Source organism: Perognathus longimembris, chromosome 2, assembly GCF_023159225.1.
Source record: "Perognathus longimembris pacificus isolate PPM17 chromosome 2, ASM2315922v1, whole genome shotgun sequence".
NCBI classification, from domain to species: Eukaryota; Metazoa; Chordata; class Mammalia; order Rodentia; family Heteromyidae; genus Perognathus; species Perognathus longimembris.
The window spans coordinates 58452306-58476256 of record NC_063162.1 but is presented as its reverse complement, the minus strand read 5'-3'; the positions used below and the strand labels follow the sequence as shown (position 1 = coordinate 58476256).

General features: G+C 42.8%; 1 protein-coding gene across 4 annotated transcripts in view; it reads right to left on the bottom strand.

Moving 5' to 3' along the window:
• Nucleotides 1–232: 232 nt before the first annotated feature.
• The window catches only part of Ldb3 (LIM domain binding 3), an 81853-nt gene continuing 58134 nt past the window's right edge, over nucleotides 233–23951 (bottom strand). For 3 of the 4 annotated variants that reach the window (XM_048339191.1, XM_048339190.1, XM_048339192.1), the window contains 4 exons: nucleotides 21674–21854; nucleotides 20431–20551; nucleotides 12431–12546; nucleotides 234–1502 (listed from right to left, as the gene is read on the bottom strand). In XM_048339191.1, coding sequence (XP_048195148.1) covers nucleotides 1413–1502; nucleotides 12431–12546; nucleotides 20431–20551; nucleotides 21674–21854 — 508 coding nt within the window. In that variant the 3' untranslated portion in view covers nucleotides 234–1412. Of the gene's footprint in view, nucleotides 1503–12430; nucleotides 12547–20430; nucleotides 20552–21673; nucleotides 21855–23951 lie in introns of all 4 variants that reach the window. The other variant, XM_048339196.1, reaches the window with a different exon arrangement.

The following is a 23951-nucleotide window of genomic DNA, read 5'->3' as shown; positions in this document are numbered from 1 at the left end:
TCCATTTAGCTTATACATCTTCAAGATATTGGCCCAAAGAGCAACTATATCCACTTTTTTCTTCCAGTAGTAGTGACAATGGTTGTGCACAATCAGTGTGCTGTATTTAAACAGAGGATAGTGAAGCTAGGCACCAGTGGCTCGTGCCTGTAATCCTGTTTACTCAGGAGGCTGAGATCTGAGAATCTTGGTTAGAAGCCAGCCTTGGCATGTGTCCATGAGACTCTTATCTCCAATTAAACATCAGAAGGCAGGGAATGGAGCTGTGGCTGAGAAATGTAGAGTGCTAGCCTTGTCAGGGACATCGCCCAGGTCCCAGTACCAGCACAAAAAGAACAACAACAACCAGAGGATAATGAGGCCCTGTTCTTACAGAGGTTGGCAGAAGGGAAGGGTCCTTTTCCCCACCCCCAGTTTGGGCATGCCAGCTATTCCTCCAACCCTTGTCAGACACTGTCTTTTCTCTTCTTTCCATGGGGGGGTGAGCAATATGCTGAGAAAGAGGTCATACATGAGCAGTTAGTCGTAGGTAGAGAGTAAAATACATGCATAGGACACTAATGCTCAGGAGCCTCTTAAAACAAAGACCAAATATAAGCCAGAATGTTTTTATATCTCCCCTCATGTACTTGCAAAGAAAAACTGGAAAAATCCAATTCTGTTTTCCTTTCCCTATTTACAAAGGAGCTAAGCCTTTTGGATGTTTCAGAACTGCAAGAGGGATGGTTTGAAGAGCCTCTCTTGTCTCAGCAGTGCAAGGCAGAGCCCTTCTCAGAGCCTTGCCAGTTCCACCAGTGGCTCCCAGAAGACATCTTTTCAGACATCTGGGCTCCCTTTAGGCATTTTAAGTTTATTCAAGGTCTGATGCGCAGAGGTAGCTCCATGACACTTGTAATAGAATAATAACACTTCCTTTTTTGGTGAGGAAAGCCCAATTGGTCTTAGCTAGCAACTCTCAGTTACGGCTCTAAAAATATCCTACAGCAAGTACTGTTTGGCACTCAATTTTGTTTGCTGGAAGAGCTCTACGGAGCTCTATCAAATACTTGGGGTTCTCTGTAAGTACTCTGAGCTCTGTCCCTATTCCAGAGGTGGCAGGGAAGGTCTATCACTTGGGGAAAGTTACTTTTTATTTTTCACTTTTGAGTTCCTGAAATCCTGTCCTAAACGTTTGAAGTGCAATTCCAGGCTTGGATTAATTACTAGCTTGGTTTAAAATCTTCATTTGGCTTTTAGTCTGAACTATGCAAATACATGATCTGTGTACACAAGAAAAGACTAAAATTATACTTCAAAAGAGCTCAATCACTTCCTCTCTTCTCCCTCCCACCCAAAGAAACAGCCTCCTTGAATCTTTTGTTGCCAGTAGCAAGAGCAGCTGGGGCTTTGCCCACACCAGAGGCTCTGGGCTTCTACACATTGATGGCATGTGCATGCTTCTTGCACAGGGGTTTGTCCTTCTTAGAGTAGAATGGTTGACCCTCCAGATTCACATGGCAGACCTGGGAAAGAGAACAGAGTGGTATGAGATGGAGTCTTATAGCTCACACAGCAGGGAGACATGAGCAAAAGAGCTTTCAATCAAGTTGGGCCTAGTGGTGCATACCTGTAATTGCAGCACTTGGGAGACTGAGACAGGAAGATCTTAAGTTTGACATTAGCTTGGATATTGAGCAAGATCTTATATTTCAAAATGACAACAACAAAGCATTCAGTCACCACCGTAAGAAAAAGTGCTGTTACATGTTGCTGCGCAGAGGCAAAGCTAGCCTTAATGAGTGAAGCAGAACAGATCAGTTGAACTATATGAAAGTAAAGACTTCCAAGCTAGTTGCTCATGCTAGCTACTCAGTGGTTGAGATCTGAGAATTTCAATTCAAAGCCAGCCTGGGCAAGAAAGTCTGTGAGACTCTTACCTCCAATGAAAGCTACTAAAAAAAAAAGCTAGAAGTAGAGCTGTGACTCAAGTGATAGAGAGCTAGCCTTGAGTAAAAGAAGCTCAGGGACAGGGCAGAGACTTCAGTGTAAGCCCCAACACTAGCACAAACAAACAAAAAATAAAGACTTCCAGAGAATATGGACTAAAAATGAAATTAAATCTAACAAAAAAGAGAATGTACATGATGAAGATGTCCAACTCTAAGGTGGAAGAAAAACGAGGGAGGGGGTAACAAGTATTAAAAGAAAGGAGCTCAGGAACAGCGCGCAGGTCCAGAGTTCAAACCTCAGGACCAGCACACAAAAATAAGTAAATAATAGCTAATGAAAAACATGGCTAGAAGCTGTATAGAGCACCAGGTGTAGAGCACCAGCCAACATGGGTGAAACCCTGGATTCAACCCCCCCAGAACCACCAAAATAAAACAAAATGTCATTTGTTTGTTTTAGAATAGGATAAGAAGAGGGAGGGAGGGAGGGAGGGAGGGAGGGAGGGAGGGAGGGAGGAAGGGAAAGAGAGCTGTACTCAAGAAAAAATTAAATGCCAGCATTGCCAAAAAAGATGAGGCCTGCCTACTTTTGCACTGTTTGATGACGCATGAGTTAGCTTGATATCCTGTAGGGGATGTAGCAATGTTGAACACAAAATCAGAACTGTGTTCTACTTTGCAATGTCGCAATGGGCAGAGAGTGCCTCACCAGGCTGATCTGGAGGAAGAACTAATCATCTCCACAATATTTTCCAAAGAACAGGATCTGCCTAATTTCTCTTCCTTCCTTCCTTCCTTCCTTCCTTCCTTCCTTCCTTCCTTCCTTCCTTCCTTCCTTCCTTCCTTCCTTCCTTCCCTCCTTCCCTCTCTCTCTTTCTTTTTCTTTCTGTCAGTCATGGGGCTTGAACTCTGGCCACAGCACTGGCTCTGATAGCACTCTACCACTTTCAGCCACAGTGCCACTTCTGATTTTCTAGTGGTTAATTGGAGATGAGAGTCTCATGAACTTTACTGTTAGGACTGGATTTGAACAGTGATCCTCAGATCTCAGGCTTCTGAATAGCTAGGATTACAGATGTGAGTCACCAGCACCCAGCTTTGCCTAGTTTCTTTAAGCAAATCTGCTCAGCAGTGCTGTGGGTTTCTCACCCTTGACTGAACGTAATTTCCAGAAACTCACTTATAATAAGAGCCTGAACCCATCTTACCTCTTCGGGTCTCTCTAGGACTTGCACTGTTGTGCACAGTGGACTCGAAGGAGAGGACTCTCCAATACCTTTGCCACAAATTCTTCCCAGGGCAGCACAGCCCTCTCATCAGCCTGCCCTCAGAGAACAGGCCATGTGTGCCTGTCTTCCTGGACCTTCTCCAAGTCTCTTGAATCCTTCTAGAAGTTGGGTAACCAGACTAGCAAGCAGTGCCTCAGGAAAAAACAAGCCATGGCTTGAAAGTAAAAGTCAGAGAACCCTATGATGTGCCTTGTCTGAGCCCCAGTTCTGCAAGAGACCAGCTTATAGCTAGAATATTCACTGTCTGCCTGTTTTTGGAGGAGTAACTCTAATAGATTTACAGGACCTAAGAAAGCAGAAAATGTGTTCAAAGAACTGGAAAATGTCTTACGGAACTGAGTTATGTCCCTCAAAGTATATAAATTGAAACCTCACCATGGTGCATACCTGTAATCCCAGCTACTTCGAAATCTAAGGCAAGAAGATCACTTGAACTCAGCCAGCCTGGGCAATTAGTAACACTCCATCTCAAAAAAAACAAGTTCACATGTTGAATCCCTAACCCCAGGACCTCTATACTATCTAGTGCATGTGTCCATAGCAGCAGCCCCATCTGCAAACAGAATCTTTGCAGATGCAATTAAGATGTAGTTTAAGCTGGGCCCTGGTGGTTCATGTCCTGTAATCCTAGCTACTCAGGAGGCTGAGATCCAAGGATCATGGTTCACAGTCAGTCTGGGGAAGGAAAGTCTGTGAGACTCTTACCTCCAATTAACCACAAAAAGCCAGAAGTGGAGCTGTGGCTCAAGTGATAGGGCACTAGCTCAGGGACAACAAGTGTCCAGGCTGAGTTCAAGTCCAGGACCGGATAAAGACACAGATAGACACACAGAGTGAAGATAGCCATGCAATCAGAGAGGCAGAAATTAGAATGACACAGCTATGAACCAAGAAATCCAGACACAGCTATGAACCAAGAAATCCAAGGATTTCTGACAGTCATCAGAAGCTAAGAGAAAAGGCACAACTGCCTATCAGCACCTTGATTTTGGGCTTTCCTCTTGAGCTGTGAGGGAACACATTTCTGTTGCTTAAGCCATCAGTTTGTTACAGCAGCCCTAGCAAACTCATACAGAGTGAATACAACACATCCTGCAAATAGTAGAGGTGTAAAAATGAAGTAGAGATCCAAAAACTAGGGCAGAGGACTTTATAACTAGGATTGTTCTCTATTATATGTCTCTAAAACATTATTCAAAGTTAACCTGAACATATATTTTATATATTCCCCCAAATTTACCTTGAGCAACTCCATTTATATGAATGAATGAATGAATGAATGAATGAGAAGCCAGGTTCTGGTGGCTCACACCTGTAATCCTAGCTACTTAGGAGGCTGAGATCTGAGGATCACAGTTTAGAGCCAGTCCATGCAGGAAAGTCCATGAGACACTTATGTCCAGTTAACTACCAGAAAATCAGGGTAAGCGGCTGGGGAACCCAGCGGTGCAGAAGGGGTGAACTGGGGCCACCACCACGACCTTTCGCCACACCCGAAGGACCAACGGCGGCGCGGACACACACACAATCCAGGACCAGTGAGTCCCCCATTACCCCCTCCCTCAACGGGAGACCAGCTATCAGTGACCCAAACCCTATAAAGAAGCTAGATCTCCCTCCCTCCCCCTCCCCACCCCGAGGGAACAAAGAACCCGCAAATCAGGCGGGAAGCTCCCATCAGGCGCTGGGAAGTCACAGGAGTTTAGCAGGGGAAGGGCGGAGCAGCCCCAAGGTCGCCCAGGAGCTGGAACTGGCCGAACCCGCCCTGCCCCCTTCCCAACAGGGGCCTGGGGTGGCAGTGCAAGCCCCACCCGAGGTGCCTGGACCTCGAGGACTTTTACAACTAAAATCACAGGCGCTGGTGGGCAATACCAGCACAGCAGGGACACCTGGGCCTGATCAGGCCCCCCCTCTCGCAGTGGAGGCGCAGTCTGAGGGCGCTAACCCGCACCTGGACAGTTGATCCCACTGGGCCCCACACATACCGCCCCCCACAGCGGACTCGCCGGAGGGCTCAAGCACAACCCAACAACCCGGGGCTCGCTCTGGTAGGCATAGCCCACTCAGGTGGGCGGGGCCACAGCGGCAGCGCCTGCTCTGGTAGGCGTGCCTACACAGGAGGGCAGAGCTCTCCATCAGCCCATGCCCACTCAGTTTGGTGCATTTTGCACAAGTGGGTGGGCTGCACCTCAACAACAATGGCCCTGGAGCAGTCCACACAGGAAGACGAACTGCCTGAGAGCTGAGCTCCTCTGACCAAGATACAGAGTGGAAAAAAGAACCAAAGAAGAGATAAGCCTCCACGACACACTGAATTAGCAAACAGCAAACCCCCAACAGGGGCACGGTAGGGTCAGCACAGCACAGCGGCAGGACACTGTCCCGCAGAGAAAGACACAGAACCTATCGGCCCCCAAGTGCAGGGAGAGTGACCACCTCAGCAACAACCGAGAAGGTCACGCTCACCCATTGGGAAGCAAGGTCCAACAGCCAAACCCAAACCCAGAGCCAGGACACCAGGGCACAAGGCTCCCACTGACAGACCAGCAGGAACCAGCACAAAACCAAACCAGGGAAGCCACCCACAGATCTCCAGATGCGCAAATCACAAAGAAATATAACACAGCTCATCAAAGGGCAAGCCAACTCGCCAGCTCCAAAAAGCAGCACGACTGAAGAGGAGATGGAGAATAAAAAAGCAAATGAAGCCATGTTAACAGAAATGATGGAAAGCGTCAGAAACAAAATCAGAAAACAATTCCAGGAGTTTAGAGTGGAAGTCTTGAAGGACATCCAGGAAGCCAAGAAAGAAATGGAAGCAAAAATGGATACAATGCAAACCTCCGTTAAAGACCTTAACATCCTGAGAAGTGAAATGCATGAAAAAATAGATATAAAATACAACTCTTTAAAGGAAGAAATTTACACGATCAGAGCTGATCTGACAACCATAAATAGCTCTCTGACATCCATAAACTAAACAATTGAATCCACAGCACAAAGAATTGACCATATGGAATCCAGAATCTCTGTCTTGGATGATGAAGCAGCCGACAACAACCAGAAAATTACCACACTCCAAGAAGCGGTGAAGCTTCAGGGCAGACTAATCCAGGAACTAATGGCCAAAGACAAGAGATACAATCTGCGCATAATTGGAATAGAAGAAGGAGCTGAGTACCAGAGCAGAGGGCTTCAGCATATTTTCAATAAAGTTATTGCAGAAAACTTCCCCAATCTCACAAGGGACCCCATCCAGGTAACCGAAGCCTATAGGACACCTGGCAGGCCAGACCCCAGAAAAGCCACCCCAAGGCACATAATATTCAAGACTTCAGATCTCAAGAATAAAGAGCAAATTCTGAATGCAGCCAAAATGAAGAAAGAAATTTTCTACAATGGAAAGAGGATCCGAATAACAGCAGACCTCTCCACACAAACCTACCACGCGCGAAGAGACTGGAAGAACACCATCTGAGTCCTACAGGCCAACAACTGCCAACCTAGAATAAAATATCCAGTGAAGCTGGAGTTCATAGTCGAGGGGAAAGCCAGATCTTTCCATAGCAAAGAGGATCTAAAGGAGTATGTGAATAAAAAAAACCAACCCTACAGCGAATTCTAAGAGGGGAATCCCACCCAACAGAGATCGTACAGGACACACAGACAGAAACAGAAACAGAAAGAGCAGCTCACTGAAGACAAGACAAAAAAAAAAAAAAAAGAGGAAAAAACAGCCCAACAAGAAAATGGAAGGAGAAAAAAACACACTTATCCTTGATCTCTTTGAATATAAATGGTATAAACTCTCCGATAAAGAGGAGCAGACTGGCAGAATTGATCCGCAAACAAAAAGTTGGCATCTGTTGTCTACAAGAGACCCACCCTACAGCAAGGGACAAAAACAGGCTCCGAATGGAAGGATGGAGCAAGATCTTCCAAGCAAACGCACCTACCAAAACGGCAGGTGTAGCCATCCTGATCTCAGACAAGCTGGATTTTTCATTAAAATCAACTCAAAAAGACAAAGAAGGACACTACATTTTAATACAAGGAAAAATCCAGAATCAAGAAATCATGGTGATAAATGTATACTCACCGAACAAAAGTGGCCCCACATATGTCAAGCAAATTCTCACAGAATTACAGAACAAGATAGATGCAAACACAATCATAGTGGGAGACCTTAATACCCCACTCTCTCCAAGAGACAGATCCAACACCCAGAGGATCAGCAAGGGAGCTGAGGACCTAAGTAACACCATATCCCAAATGGATCTGACAGATCTATACAGAATCTTCCACCCTACAGAGACCCAATACACCTTCTTCTCAGCAGCACATGGCTCATACTCCAAAATAGACCATGCCATAGCCCACACAAAGAACCTCAGCAAATGCAAAAGTATTGACGTCATCCCATGTATTATATCAGATCACAGTGGATTAAAGGTAACCCTCAATAACAACGGTTACCACAGAGGCTATACACATTCTTGGAGGCTAAACCCCACACTGTTATCCAACACATGGGCCACAGACCAAATTAAAGATGGAATCAACGAATTCATAAGCCACAATGACAATGCAAATACATCACAAACCTATGGGACACAGCTAATGCAGTACTGAGGGGCAAGATCATTGCCCTCAGCACTCACATTAAAAGAATGGAAGCAGAGCAGGTGAATAACCTCACGATGAAACTAAAACAACTGGAGGAACAAGAAATGACCGAATCTAAAATGACTAGGAAGAGAGAGATCACAAAGATTAGAGAAGAGATAAATCTGATTGAAAATAGAAAGACCATTCAACAAATAAATAAGACTAAAAGCTGGTTCTTTGAGAAAAAAAATAAAATTGACAGACCCCTCACAAGACTTACAAAAAAAAGAAGAGACTCATATACGTAAAATCAGGGACACCACCGGAAAAATTACAACATGTACACACGATATTCAAACAATCATAAGGAGCTATTTCTAGAACCTCTATTCAGTAAAAAACAATAATTTTACAGAAATGGATCAATTCTTAGAGAAGTATAAACTGCCGAAACTGAACCAAGAAGAAATAAATCAACTAAATAAACCAATAACTTACAGTGAGATACAGGAGGTAATCAAGAACCTCCCAACAAAGAAAAGCCCAGGCCCAGATGGATTCACCAACAAATTCTACAAAATCTTTAGTGAGGAGCTAATACCAATACTCCTCAAACTCTTCCGCAAAATAGAAACAGAGGGAGAAATCCCAAACTCATTCTATGAAGCTAATATCATACTCATTCCCAAACCAGGCAAAGACCCAACAAAAAAAAGAGAACTACAGACCAATATCACTAATAAACACGGATGCAAAGCTCCTCAATAAAATATTAGCTAACAGGATCCAGAAACTGATCAAGAAAATTATACATCATGACCAAGTAGGCTTCATCCCACAGTCACAAGGATGGTTCAACATCCGTAAATCAATCAACGTAATTCACCACATAAACAGAACTAAAATCAAGAATCACATTGTTATCTCAGTTGATGCCCAAAAAGCCTTTGACAAAATACAACATCCATACTTATTAAAAGCTTTGGAGAGAACAGGAATAGATGGAACATTCCTCAAAACAATAAAAGCCATATACAACAGACCAACTGCTAACATCATATTAAATGGAGAGAAACTTAAATCATTCCCCCTAAACTCAGGAACAAGACAAGGATGCCCACTCTCCCCACTTCTGTTCAACATAGTGCTGGAATCCCTAGCCATAGCAATAAGGCAAGAGGAGGACATCAAAGGGATCCACATCGGCAAGGAAGAAATCAAGTTATCCCTATTCGCAGACGGCATGATCTTATATCTGAAGGACCCAAAAAACTCAGTCCCCAAACTCCTACACCTAATAAACCATTTTGGCAAAGTAGCAGAATACCAAATCAATCCACAAAAGTCAGCAGCTTTTCTGTGTACCAGCAATATACAAACAGAAAAGGAAAGTATGGAAACAATTCCATTTACAGTAGCCAAAAAAAAAAAGTACCTAAGGATCAACCTAACCAAGGATGTGATGGACCTATTTAATGAAAACTATAAAAATCTAATAAGGGAAATCAAAGAAGACTCAAGGAGATGGAAAGACCTCCCATACTCATGGGTAGGCAGAATCAATATAGTGAAAATGGCCATATTGCCCAAATTGTCATACAAATTCAATGCAATCCTTATCAAAATCCCAGCCACATTCTTCACTGAAATAGAGAAACCAATCCATAAATTCATATGGAACAGCAAAAAACCTAGAATAGCCAAAGCAATTCTAGGCAAAAAAAAGCAGTGCAAGAGGTATCACAATACCAGACTTGAAGCTCTACTACAGGGCCATCATAACCAAAACAGCCTGGTATTGGTATAAAAACAGATCGGAAGACCAATGGATTAGAATTCAAGATCCAGAAATAAAACCGCACTCTTACAGTCAGCTCATGTTAGACAAAGGAGCTAAAGACATACAATGGAATAAACAGAGCCTCTTCAACTACTGGTGCTGAGAGAACTGGGCAGCCATAGGCAGAAAACTCAAAGTAGACCCAAGCCTATCACCATGCACCAAGATCAACTCAAAATGGATCAAGGACCTCAATATCAGACTTGAATCCTTGAAACTACTGAAGGACAGAGTAGGAAAGATGCTAGAACGTATAAGCACAGGAAGGAACTTCCTGAATAGAGTCCCATTGGCACAACTGGGAGAGACTCGACAAATGGGACTACTACAAATTAAAAAGTTTCTGCACAGCTAAGGACATAGCCACCAAAACAGAAAGACAGCCAACCATATGGGAAAGGATCTTTACCAGCACAACAACAGACAAAGGCCTAATATCTGTCATCTACAGAGAACTCAAAAAACTAAGCCCCTCCAAGCCAAATAAACCAATTAGGAAATGGGCAAAGGAGCTAAACAGAGACTTCACAAGAGAAGAAATAAAAATGGCAAAGAAACATATGAGGAAATGTTCAACATCCCTGGTAGTAAAGGAAATGCAAATAAAAACAACCCTGAGATACCACCTCACCCCAGTTAGAATGGCCTGTACCCTGAACTCAGGCAACAACAAATGCTGGAGGGGGTGTGGGGAAAGAGGAACCCTTCTCCATTGTTGGTGGGAGTGCAAATTAGTACAACCACTTTGGAGAACTGTATGGAGGTTTCTCAAAAAGCTCAATATAGACCTACCCTATGACCCAGCCATACCACTCCTAGGCATCTATCCTAAACAGCAAATCCCAAGATATCAAAAAGACATTTGTACTTCCATGTTTATTGCGGCACAATTCACAAGAGCCAAAATATGGAAACAACCCAGATGCCCCTCCACAGATGAATGGATCCAAAAAATACGGTACATATACACAATGGAATACTACATAGCGATTAGGAATGGTGAACTATTGTTATTCACAGGGTAATGGTCAGAACTCGAACAAATAATGTTGAGCGAGACAAGCCTAGAACACAGAAAACAAAGGGGCATGATCTCCCTGATATATGACTGTTAAGAAAGGGAGACGGAGAGACAGTAGAGACCAGGTCTGTGAAACCAAAAACTGCTTGTCAAATGCTATTTCCCACAGGATTGGGGCAGCGACCCAACAGTATGTAACTAAAACCAAACAACTACTCAACATATAAAGGTAAAAAATTGACCTCTCAGGGGAATACAATAGCTCAAAAGCTATGTATGTACGTTCATATAAGACTACTGTTGACATTGTCAAATATCGACATTACATTTAAAGCCCTAGGCAAATTTTCTTGGGCTTGGCCACGAGGCTACTGTATATGTTCTTGATACATTGTATATTGTATATATGTCTACCTGACCTAGAGAAGGGAAAGAAAAACAGGGCGTAAGTTATCACAAGAAATGTACACACTGCCCTACTATGTAACTGTACCCTTTTTGCACAATACCTTGTCAAAAAAATTTGTGTTCAATTAATAAATAAATTAAATTAATTAAAAAAAAAAAAGAAAATCAGAAGGAGAGCTGTGGCTTAAAGTGGTAGAGGAATAGCCTTGAGCAAAAAGAGCTCAGGAACAGCACCCAAGCCCTCAGTTTAAGCCCCATGGCCCACAAAAAAAAAAAAAAAAGAGTAGTCTATTAATTTCTCCAAAATAAAATGAGGTTACCCAGTGTCAGTGAGTCATGCTTGTTTCCATAGGAAGCTGAGATCTGAGGATCACAAGTGATTGTTCACAAGCTCTAGCCTTGAGCAAAAAACTAAGAGACATGGCCAAGGGCCTGAATTCAAGCCTCAGCACCGCCCCCCCCCCCCACATGCACACAAAGGCTAATTTACAGGTGTTACAAGGCTTTATCCGAAATGATTATTTCCTATTTAGAAATAGGCCCAAGATCATGTCCTTACCCCAACCCAGAGCCCTGAGAGGGGAAAACAACGCTAGTCTTCTAGCAAAATCAACTGAGCTCAATTAATAGTTGACCTAAGGTTTATCTCCTAGCAGCTATATATCAAGAACAGGTGACTTGGGAAAAGAAAGGGATATTCAGTATTGCTTCTAAAGGTTCCATCAAGAAAAATCTTTAGCCAGGCACTAGTGGCTCACACCTGTCATCCTAAGCTACTCAAGAGGCTGAGGTCTAAGGATTGAGGTTTGAAGCCACCCTGAGCAGAAAAGTCAATGAGTCACTTATCTCCCACTCCCCAAAAGGAGAAAAACTTTATCTCTATTTTTCATGAGACTAATCAGTAAGCTGCAGTCTCGTGTTCACAGTGACCATTTTGGTGGAAACCCTCAAGTCATTTCATAATCATTGAAGCTAGCAACATACAGTCCTAAGAAGCCATTTGCCCCTCTTACATCCAAGCATTATCTCAGATACACCCCCACCTACAGAGACATGGCCAGGGAGCAAGCTGCTGATTTTCCAAATCCTCTAGCACTTTGCTTCCATCATAAAATCAAGTAACAAAACCATGTGGGTTTATAGATACACATTAGTTAACAAGACTTTGTTCAACTATGTCATGCTAGGGCATATGGTATTTGTAAGATTTAAAACAAAAACAATCAGAGTATCAGAATGCCTGAGTTATAGGGGAATTGCAGGGTTGGCCATAGACCCCCCTCCTCCTTCCTGCCACCCCCTTTCAATCAGCTGAAACCGCAGGCTAACAACATACCGCACAAATGAAGCAGGTGTCATGCCAGGTATGCCCCAGAGCTTCAATAAATTTGTCACCAGCCTCCACCGGGAAGTCACAACCATGGCACTTGGTGCTGAACAAATTGACGTAGTCTGCAATAAAGGTCAGAATGAGGATCAAGCAGCCATCAGAAAGTCAGCCACTTCTACACAAGTGGAACCCCCAAAGCAGTTGCCTGGGGACAGTGGTTTGTCATCTCACAGACTACCTGAATAAAGTGTTGTGACTAATATGTTTTTCTTTTACTGAAGTTGTATAGACTTGGGCTTAGTCACCACCTGTGCTGATTTGCTCTACAAACACTTTCTGAAGTTATCATCAGCTTTTTTGCTGGATGATTGTCTCCTTTGACTCTGTCATCTCTGATAGTCCAAACAAATGAATTGTAAAACACATTTTTTCATCCATAGTTCTTAGCAACTTTTTGTAACAATAAGGTTCTCACTGGACACTGGCTCAAACATATAACCCTAGCTATCTAGGAGGCTGAGATCTGAGGATTTCGGCTCAAGCCAGCCTGAGTAGGAAAGTCCATGAAACTCTTAGCTCCAATAAACTAACAAAGAAACCAAAAATGGAGCTGTGGCTCAAGGTAGAACACTAGCTTTGAGCAAAAAAAGCTTGGGGACAGTGCCTAAGCCATGAGTTCAATTCCTAGAACCAGCACACACACACACACACACACACACACACACACACACACACACACACAGAAGATAAGGGTCTGTAATAATTTTTTTTAAGTATCAAAGTTAGGCAAGTGTTCTGCCATTTGAGCCATGCCTCTGGCCTGTTTTCCTAAGTTTTGGGGTTTGGGGAGGCTTGAACTCTGGGCCTGGGTACTCTGGCCTGTCTCTTAGCATTTTCATTCAAACTAGTTTCCAATCTGGGAGCAACTCATCTGAACCTCTCAGGGCTTCACCTTTCTTATCTATAGAGTAGAAATAATGATGCACTAAAATCATGAGGTGGTTGAACAAATGAAATAATAGAATTTAATGTGAAGTATTTGGCACAAACATTCAGAAACATTACTCTTACTTTACAAGTCTTTATAACCAATAAAAGAAGTGATGAAGAGTATGATCTGAGCACCCATTATGTTTCCTGCTAAATTCTCACAGTGGCTCTGGGAAGAGCTATGAAGAGGTAATATTCTTCTTAAAGGGAGGGAAAGCTGGTGGCTCACACCTACAATCCCAGCTACCCTGGAGGCTGAGATCTCAGGATCAAGGTTCAAAGCCAGCCCAGACAAGAGAAGTCCATGAGACTCTTATCTCCAATTATCCACTCAAAAGCTAGAAGTAGAGTTGTGACTTAAGTGGTAGGGTGCAGGCTTTGAGCAGAAAAGGCTCAGGGACAGTGTCTAGCTCCTGAATTCAAGACCTAGGACTGAAACCAGAGAGAGAGACAGAGAGAGACAGACAAACAGAGAGATAGACACAGAGAGACAGAGAAAGAGAGACACAGAGACCGGGGGTGGGGAGAAAGAGAGGATCCTGAGAGAGTCCATTACACAAGTCATAATGAGTAGCATGTAGCTTCATGAACTCCAAAGTTCAACCTCCTTCCATGACTTATTCTGTTGCTAGCTCCTATTTGCCATTGAGCTTTGATAAGTTTTATTGATCTCTTGCATAGTTTTTCCAACTGTGATTTCCCCTTTTGTGATTTACTAACACTCTGTCATGCAAATAGTACTATATCTCAGTCCATCCATGTTGTCTTTGGCAGAAATGTGTCACCAAAACTAAGGAAACATAATTCTGCTTCTTTTAGAAAGCTACTGCAGGTGTCTAGTAAAAGGAGTTCACTTGTGCAGATATGAGCTAACTCACTTCCACTGTCGGCCAAGCCTTATACACCCTCTTTCTGACTTCTCTTTCATTACTCTCACTCCATCTTCAGATGCTCTAGGCTCTTGCATACACCTCCATGTTTCTGTATGAACCAGGTCCTGAGTTTGGAAAACCCTCCCCCACATTCTCTACCTGAAGCTCTGTAATCCTTAGGGTCAAACCTTTCTCCTAGGAAGTCCTCATGCTCTACCTCAACTAAGAGAGATGAGATAACCTGTTTCTGGGCTTCCCCTAGGTTTCCTCTCTTTGTCCTTCCATTTATCCATCCATCTATCCACCCATTTGCATCCATCCATCCATCATGCACCCATTCATCCATGTGTCATCCATTCTTCCATATACTCATCCATTGAACTCTCATTCTGTGTTTGTGTGTTAGGCCTGGGCTCATTCTTAGTGCACATTTTATAGGCAAAAGTTGAAAATCTATTAAAGAAATCATTCACCTAACCTTATTAAATAAGTCATTTCTTTTCCTACTGTTTTTTTCCACATATTTTGCATTCAAAAGAGCTTGAATCCATTTGTGGGATTAAGTTGTCTTGACAATTGATGGATTTTTTTTTCCATTTTAAACCTGACTACATATGATCTGGAGAACTGCCACTTTGCTATAAAAGTTGATAACATGAATCTGACTCTAATACATTCTTTTAAAAGTTGGTATTTCTGCTTGTTTATTCTACAAAAGGAAAATAACATCGGTTTTGAATTAAGCCTGCTTACATGAACCTTCCTACCACGAGCATAACCTAGCTTCTCATTTTTCTTTTATTCCTCCGTTTAGGTATTAAAATTTTTCTTTGAATAACTCTCTTATGTCCCAAGTTGAGCTAATATATTCTTTCTATTTGATCGATTTTTATTGCTATTGTAAAAGGATTTCTATCCATCAAATCACAGATGCTCTATGTTGAAAAAGGGCTTAGTGCTTCTTGCATGCACTGATTCTCAAACATTAGAATCACATGAAAGGTTTATTAAAACACAGGTCACGGGGGGAATGAGGGAGGAGGTAACAAACAGTACAAGAAATGTATCCAGTGCCTAACATATGAAACTGTAACGGCTCTGTATATCAGTCTGACAATAAAAAAAAAAAACCCACAGGTTACCAAATTCTACATCTGGAGTTTGTCATTCACAGACAGAAGGTATGGCCCAAAGCTCTGCATTTCTAACAGGTTCTCAGGGGATATGGATACTGGTGGACCTGGGGACATACTATGAGAAACAAATTCAATTTTCAAATATAATGAAATATCAGACTCACCCTAATGGAGTAAAGTGCCCCCATGAGATTCTGCCTTTGTGGGTCTGGAGTAGGACTATTTTTTTAATTAATTAATTTATTTATATGCCAGTCCTGGGGCTTGAACTCAGGGTCCAGGTGCTATCCTAAGCATTTTTTCTCAAGGCTAGTACTCTATCACTTGAATCATAACTCCATTTTTTATGCTTAAGGAGATAAGAGTCTCAGATTTTCCTGTCTGGTCTGGCTTTGAACTTTAATCCTTAGATCTCAGCCTCCTGAGTAGGATTACAGGCATGAGGTACCAGCACTTGGCATTTATTTATTTACTTATTTATTTATTTAGCCAGTCATGATGCTTGGACTCAGAGCCTGAGCTCTGTCCCACAGCTTCTTTTTGCTCAAAGCTAGTGTTCTACCACTTGAGCCACAGTGCCACTTCTGTTTTTTTCTGTTTTTGTGGTACTGAGGATTCAAACCCAGGGCTTCATGCAAGCACTCTACCACTAAGCCACATTCCCAGTCCAACACTTAGCTTTTCTCTAGTTTTTAGAGCTCCTTAGGTTATTGTGCTGCCTTTCCAGGCTTAGAAATTTCTCAGGCATAGGTTCAAAAGTGACCACCATACCTATCTTTCTGGTGTCTTAAAGTTTCAGCTCATCTTCACAGCCACCTAATGTCTTTTTGGGTCTAAACCATATCATTCTGGCTTAATCTGAAGATTTAACAGGAATCTCTTCTGGATCTTTCTCCAAGTAGTCCATAAAGTGATGACAAAACACCACAATGAGCTACCACGTCACATCACTATGATATATATGTATATAGGTGTATATATATACATACGTATATGTATATATATGTGTGTGTGTATATACATATATATACTTAAAGCCAAAAATACATGTTGGCAAGGATGTAGAGTAATTGGGAGTCTTGTGTCCAGTTAATGGGATTACAAAGTGGTGTAACCACTCTGAAAAACAGTCTGGAAGTCTCTTAAACATAAAAACTAGGGCTGGGAATGTAGCTCAATGGAAGAGCCCAGCAATTGTGAGGCCTTGAGTTCAATCCCCAGCAGTGCAATGCAATATAAGAAAATCATAAAAAATAGAATTTCCAAAAGAAATGTACTTCAGGAAATGGAAACAAGAGGTTTTCTTTTGCTGCTGTTTTTGTTTTCTTTTTGTCTTGTTTGTCCATTTATCTGTCATTGGGAGGGTAAGAGGGGCACAGAAATGGAGGGGACAAAATGTGGACAAATGCTGTAATCGTACTCACTAGACACTATGTTAAAAATGAACCATTTAACTTGTGCGTGGGGTTAGGAGGGAAAAACTGGGAGAGACCATGAGGGAAGGGATGACATTGTCCAAAAAGAAATGTACTCATGACCTGACTTATATAACTGTAATGCCTCCATACATCACCTTTATAATAACAAAAATTACTTACAAATAAACAGTAGGATCCCACTTAGATGATAACCTAGAGGAATAAAATTCACAGATACAGAAAATAGAATGGTGGTTGCCAGGAGCTGAGGCGATGAGAGGAGTGTAGAGACTCAGCTTAGACAAAAAGCTTCTGGGAATTGATTCCTCAACAAGGTGAATGCATTCCACATTACTGAACTGTATACTTAAAATGGATTGGATATTGTTGGGTTGCTGTTTTTTGTTTGTTTGTTTGGTTGGTTGGTTGGTTGGTTTTGTTTTAACATACCCACCTCCACAAAAGTGACACTAGGGATTGAACCCAGGGCCTCTCATAGCAGGCAAGTGCTCTACCACTGAAGTATATCATCAGCCATGATATATTTTATTAACTCTAAAGCAGGTTTATCAACCAAGCTTGGCTTAACTGTTGGATCACCTAACCCTTCCTTGTTTACCTTGTCCATAAGAATATCACTAATGGGCCAAGTGCTGGTAGCTTATGCCTGTAATACTAGATACTCAGGAGGCTGATATCTGAGGGTGGAGGTTGGAAGCCAGCCTGGGCAGGAAAGTCTGTAAGACTCTTAGCTCCAATTAACTTCCAGAAGGCCAGAACTGGAGCATGGCTCAAGTGTAGAGCACCAGCCTTAAGCACAAAAGCTAAAAGATATTACCCAGACCCTTAATTCAAACTCCAGGCCTGGCATAAAAAATATCATTCATTAGAGTACTGAACTAGAGTTCTAATGCTTTTTCTAAAATAAAAGTTATATTGTCTTATTACCTTGCCTTCAACATTTCAATGACTCTGCTGCTTAAGGAAGAAGATTTTTTTTTTAAATCTAGTGCTAGGGATTAAACCCAAGGACTCAAGCATGCCAGGCTTGAGAAACCTATCACTGAACAGTCCCTTCAGCTCAGGAAGTATATTTAATTTTTTTTGTATATATGGCACTACTGGGGCTTGAACTGTGTTCAAGGGCCTGGGCATTGCCCCTTAGCTTATTCACTTAATGCTAGCACTCTATCTACCACTTGAGCCACAGTTCCACTTCTGACTTTTTTGGTTTTTAATTGGAAATGAGAGATTCATGGAGTTTCCTGCCCAGGCTAGCTTGGAACCTTGATCCTCAGAACTCAGCCTCCTGAGTTACTAGGAATACAGGCATGAGCCATGGGTGCTAGCTTAAAAGTGGACTTGAACTTGTTCTTTACTTTTTGAGGACAGGTGGTTTGCACACACTGTCACAGTTAATTCATACGACAGCCTCTGAAGGATGGGTCTGGATGAAGAAACAGAATAAGAAGAGGTAGGTGCCTTGTCCCTCATCACACAGCCTAGAAATGGCCTCTGTGGATTCAAGTCCAAGTCTCAGTTTCTTGGTCCAGAGGCAAACCTCTGTCCTACTGTTCTTGCACAACACTAGTCCATCCCCTTGCTGGCTGTGCCTTCTACTCAGAATGTCATGATTAATACTCTTTTTTCAGCGGGGATTGGTGTTCCATGGAAAGCAGCAGTGGTCAGAGTGGAAATCGGTCATCTTTTCATGAGCTTCAGACGCAAATTGTGGCTTTTACAAATAATGCAAACTATAATGCTGATAGTGGAAGAATAGAAGCAATTCGTCTAAGCAGAAGAATAATTTTGTTCATCAACATCATATGTTCGAAAGAAACAGATATGGAAACTGAGGTACAGAGAGGCAAAGTGATTTCATTTGAAATAATTCAGAGCTAAAAAGGTATTTTTATAATTCTTTTTATAACTTATTATCAGGTCTGGGGAGGGGCAGTCATAATTTGTTTTTGCTTTTCCCCTAGAAGAACTAGAATAATGTTTATCTTCTGGATTTGAAAGTAAATTAACTTACTATGTTTTTCTTTTTGACTTCATATTGACTGCCCAGCCAGTCAGTCATGACTATTGTTACTCTTAAAATCAGCATGCTTTTTCCTCTTCTGATTTTCTAGTGCTATAATCTTCATGTCTATGTCTCCTTTGCTAGCTATGAGTAATTGGCCAGTTTTCCAGGACACCCAGCTTTCTTGTAAAGTGCCATAGCTCAGTGGGCACTGGTGGTTCATACCAGTATCATTGCTACTTGGGAGGCTGAAATCAGGAGGCTTGTGCTTTGAGGCTAGCCCAAACAGCACAATTCACAAGATCCTATCTCAACCCTTAGCTGGCCTCAGTGGAGCATGTCTATAATCCCAGCAACAAAAAGAAACCTAAAGTAGTTAGATGGTGGCTCAGGCAAGTGCTTAGGCAAAAAGAGACAGAATCTCAAAAATGATCGGCAACAAACAGAGCTGGAGGCAGGGCTCAAGTTGCAAAGTGCCATCCTAAGCAAGCATAAGATCTTGAGTTCAAATCCTGCAACTGCCACCCCCAAAAATAAAAACAAAATGAAGTGCTGTGATTCCTAATCTTATCATAATTTCCTACATTAGATAATACATTACACTTTGGGATACACAGCAGCCCTGAATTCAGCTGTTGATATTATAGGACTTTGGAGCGCATGGCAGGAACAGAGGAAAGGTCACACACATTTCCATTCCATGTTTCATAGCCTCTCTGATTTCGTCCTCTCAGCTATCACAGGTAGGTGTTCACAGATCAGGAAAGTGAGGCTGAGAGAATTTCAGTAGTTCACTCAGGGTCACAAAGCTAGTCCAAGATGGAAACAGGAAAAGAACATAGGATGGAATCTGAAGCCTAGACTGGACTTGGGTCTTCACATGAAAATAACTTGAAAGGTTTCCCAAGCAGTTACAAGACTAATTTGTGACTCATGTGTTTGAAGTATGGAAAGGAGAAAGAGACTGGATGTGTAAAATAAACTATAAACTCCAACTCCCTTTCCCCCAGAAAAACTGCAGTCAAATGAGCAGAGGAAACAGATCAACACATTTGTATAATATTAGCTATGATCCTACCACTAAAAAAAGAAATTAAAAACAAGGGAGAGCCAAGCATTAGTGGTTCAAGTCTATAGTCCTTGAACTCAGAAGGCTGAGACTTGAGGATCCCAATGCAAAGCCAACCCAGGCAGGAAAAGTTCATGAGACTCCTATTTCCAATTAATCAGCAAAAAAGCTGAAAGTTGGAGGTAACCTAAATGGTAGAGTGAGAGGGTGGCCCGAGTTCAAGCCTTAGTGCAGGAGGGAAAAGCAAAACAAAACAAGGGTTGAGCAGTAGAATGCTTGCCTAGCATGTATGATACCCAGGGTTAATTCCCAGCAGTATACATGACATAACCCCCCCACACACCCCAATCTTTCCTCCAGAAAGGAAAGCCTTTTGATGACTAGGCGTAAATGGATATAGGCAGGAGTTCCCTGTGCCTGCCCCATCTCCCAGATGGAGGGTGGGGCGTGGGGCCTGGCCTGGCCTGGCAGTTACATCAGGTCCCACTCTCCTACCTTTCTCACAGTAGGGCTCTCCATCTTCCATATGGAAAAGGCTGTTCCCGAAAGGCTTCTTGCAGGCTGCACAGACGAAGCAGGTGGTATGCCATGTCTGTCTCAGGGCATGCATCACTTCCTGTGGGAAAGAATGTAAACTCAAGACCCAACCATCTAGGGGATGAAGGGAACTGCTTCTCTCTCTCTCTCTCTCTTCCCCCTCCCTCCCCCCCTCTGTGTGTGTGTGTGTGTGTGTGTGTGTGTGTGTGTGTGTGTGTGTGTGTGTTGGGTGTGTTGGTACTGAGGTCTGAATTCAGGACCTGGACATTTGTCCCTTAGCTTTTCTGCTGGTGCTCTACCACTTAAACCACAACTCTACTTCTGGCTTTTTGGTAATTCACTGGAGATAAGAGTCTCAAGGACTTCTGCTTGGCCTGGATATCCTCAACTCTCAGCCTCCTGAGTAGCTAGGATTATAGGCATGAGCTACCAGCACCCAACCAAGGAAAGGAGGTGTTTCTGACTTCCCCATCAGGCCCCTGCTTTTGCCCAAGTAACCATGAGGGTACAGGGCAGAAGGGCCCAGGAAGCAGATGTTGGACAAGCCAAGGGAAGGCATGGGAAAGGTTCCCACTGTCCTGAGTTTGCTAGGTGCCCGGTTCTGTTTATTCTTTCATAAGCTACAGTGCTTAATCCTTCCAGTAAACATGGAAGGGAGATCCTGCTTTTTACTGCCACTGTTCCCAAGGGTCACTAAGGGTCAAGGCCACCTGCAGGCGAATGGTAAGATCAGGCTATGAATGGATAACCAGCTCTGCAGAATTCCCCTATCATTCCAAGCTGTGTGGTCCAGGCACACTATCATTTCTTGTCTCAAGTTCATTTGCTCTCTAGTTCACAGATGGCAAATCAACCCCCTTGTGGGAGACAAATGGAGTTACTCATTCTCTTAGTAGTAATTTCTTTTATTTTCTTTTGTTGTTGTTATTGGCCATGGGCTTGAATTCTGGGCCTAGGTGCTGTCCCTGAGCTCTTGTGCTCAAGGCTAGCACTCTACCACTTTGAGCCACAGCTCCACTTCCAGTTTTCTGGTGGTTCATTGGATATTAGAGTCTCACTGACTTTCCTGCCCAGGCTGGCTTTGAACTGTGATCCTCAGATCTCAGCCTCCTGAGTAACTATAATACAGGTGTGAGCCACCAGCACCTAGCTTAGCAGTATTTTCTTAGTTTCCTAATGGAGAGGGGTGCTGCCCACTTACCCCCATGATTTTGGTGTTGCACTTGGCACAGAGTGGGGCGAAGAACTGCTCATAACACCGTTCACAATAAACATTGTTCTGCTCTTCCACAAAGCACACATCTGCCAGGGAAGTCTTGCAGTAGGCACAGTTGAACTCTTCCGGGTGCCAGGAACGGCCCATGGCTACCAGAAAAGGGCCCCTGGGGAGACCGAGAATAGTACCTGGTAAGTAGTATCCCCAACCTGGAACTCACTAGTTCGAGAACCTCCCACTTTTGAGACTATTCTAATGAAAGCATAGAAAATTCTGAGAAAGCTCCATACAGAAATGTATTGGTCTTGTGGTTACTATATATGATTTTGGTACACTGGATATTATATATATGCTTACCTGAACTAGGGAAGGGAAAGAAAAATGAGGGAGGATGTAATAATTATGACAAGAAATGTACTCACTACCTTATTATGTAACTGTACCCCTCTGTACATCACCTTGTCAATAAAATTTTAATTAAAAAAAGAAAGGTATTTGTTGTTGCATTGCTACAATAAAGAGAACCCAGAAGCAACTCAAATATCCATTGTAGGAGCAGGGTGCTGGGAGCTTATAGCTATAATCCTAGCTACTCAGGCAGCTGGGATGTGAGGAGGATCATGGATCATAGCCTAGGCAGACAAATCCATGAAACTCTTATCCCTAGTTATTCAGCAAGAAACTAATATGTGTGTGTATGTGTGTGTATATATAAACATATATTGTTTAATAAGTTCTTACTATATGCTAAGCATGGAAATTCAAGAATAATATTTGATTTATTATCATGTTTAACCCACATAATAATCTAATGAAGGAGGAACATTGTGGGGGGGGGGGCACACTGGTATTAGAGCTCAAGCTCAGGGCCTGGGTGCTATCCCTTGGCTTTTTCTTTTTTTTTTTTGGCCAGTCCTGGGGCTTGGACTCTGGGCCTGAGCACTGTCCCTGGCTTCTTCTTGCTCAAGGCTAGCACTCTGCCACTTGAGCCACAGCGCCACTTCTGGCCATTTTCTGTATATGTGGTGCTGGGGAATCGAACCCAGGGCCTCATGTATACGAGGCAAGCACTCTTGCCACTAGGCCATATCCCCAGCCCCTCCCTTGGCTTTTTCATTCAAGGTTGGCACTCTGCCACTTGAGCCACAACTCCACTTCAAGTTTTTTGGTAGTTGATTGGAGATAAGAGGCTCCCAGACTTTCCTGCTAGGGATGGCTTCAATCTGCCATCCTCAGATCTCAGCCCTTCTGAGGCTCTAGGATTATAAGCATGAGCCAGTGATGCCCGGGCTTGATGGAGAATCTATTGTAAGGTCTATTTTCAAGAAATAAAACTATGTGGTAATTCTCTGCTCCATTTTCCCACTGTGGTCATGTTGTGTCCAGTGCATGGTTCTCAGGAATAGAGAACAGAATCCTTTGAAGTAATGAATCAAAATAAATCCTTTGTCCCTTAAAAAAAAAAAAAAGAAAACTAAAGACCAGAGAAGTTAAAGCATTCATAGTCCAGAGGCCCAGGAAGTGATATACCCAGGACACAAACCCAGTAGCTAAGGACAGAGAGAAAGAGTCACCTGGGTTTGAATTCAGAGCTTTGTACTTGCTAGGCAGGCATTCTACCACTTGAACGATGCCATTAGCCCTTTATGCTTTGGTATTTTTTAGATCATATCTCTATTTTTGCCTGGATTGACTTAGGCCATGTTCCTCCTATTTATGTTTCTCCATAGCTGGAGTGGTAAGTGCATACTATCATGCCCAGCTTTTTCAGTTGAGATGGAATTGCTTGAGCTTTTTTCCTGAGCTGGCCTGGAACTATAATCCTCCCATCTCAGGCTCCAGCATGGCTGAGATGAAAAGCACACCCTACCACACCCAGCTACTGGTTGATATGGAGAGGGGGGAGGGGCTCTTGAACTTTTTGCCTGGGCTAACCTGGGCCTGTGATTGTTCTGATCTCTACCTCCAATCCTGAGTAGCTAGGGTTAAAGATGTGAGTCATTTGGGCCTAGTTTAAAACATTATGTTCTAGTTTTTATATTTCTGTGTTTTCTAATTCTTCGCTATAAATGCAACTTTATTTATTTATTTATTGTGTTGGTTCTGGGGCTTGAACTCAGGGCCTAGACACTGTTCTGAGATTCTTTTCCTCAAGACTATTTCTCTACCACTTGAGCCACACTACCACTTACAGCTTTTTCTGAGAAGTTTATTGGAGATAAGTGTCTCAAGGACATTCCTGCCTGGGCTGGCTTCAAACCAT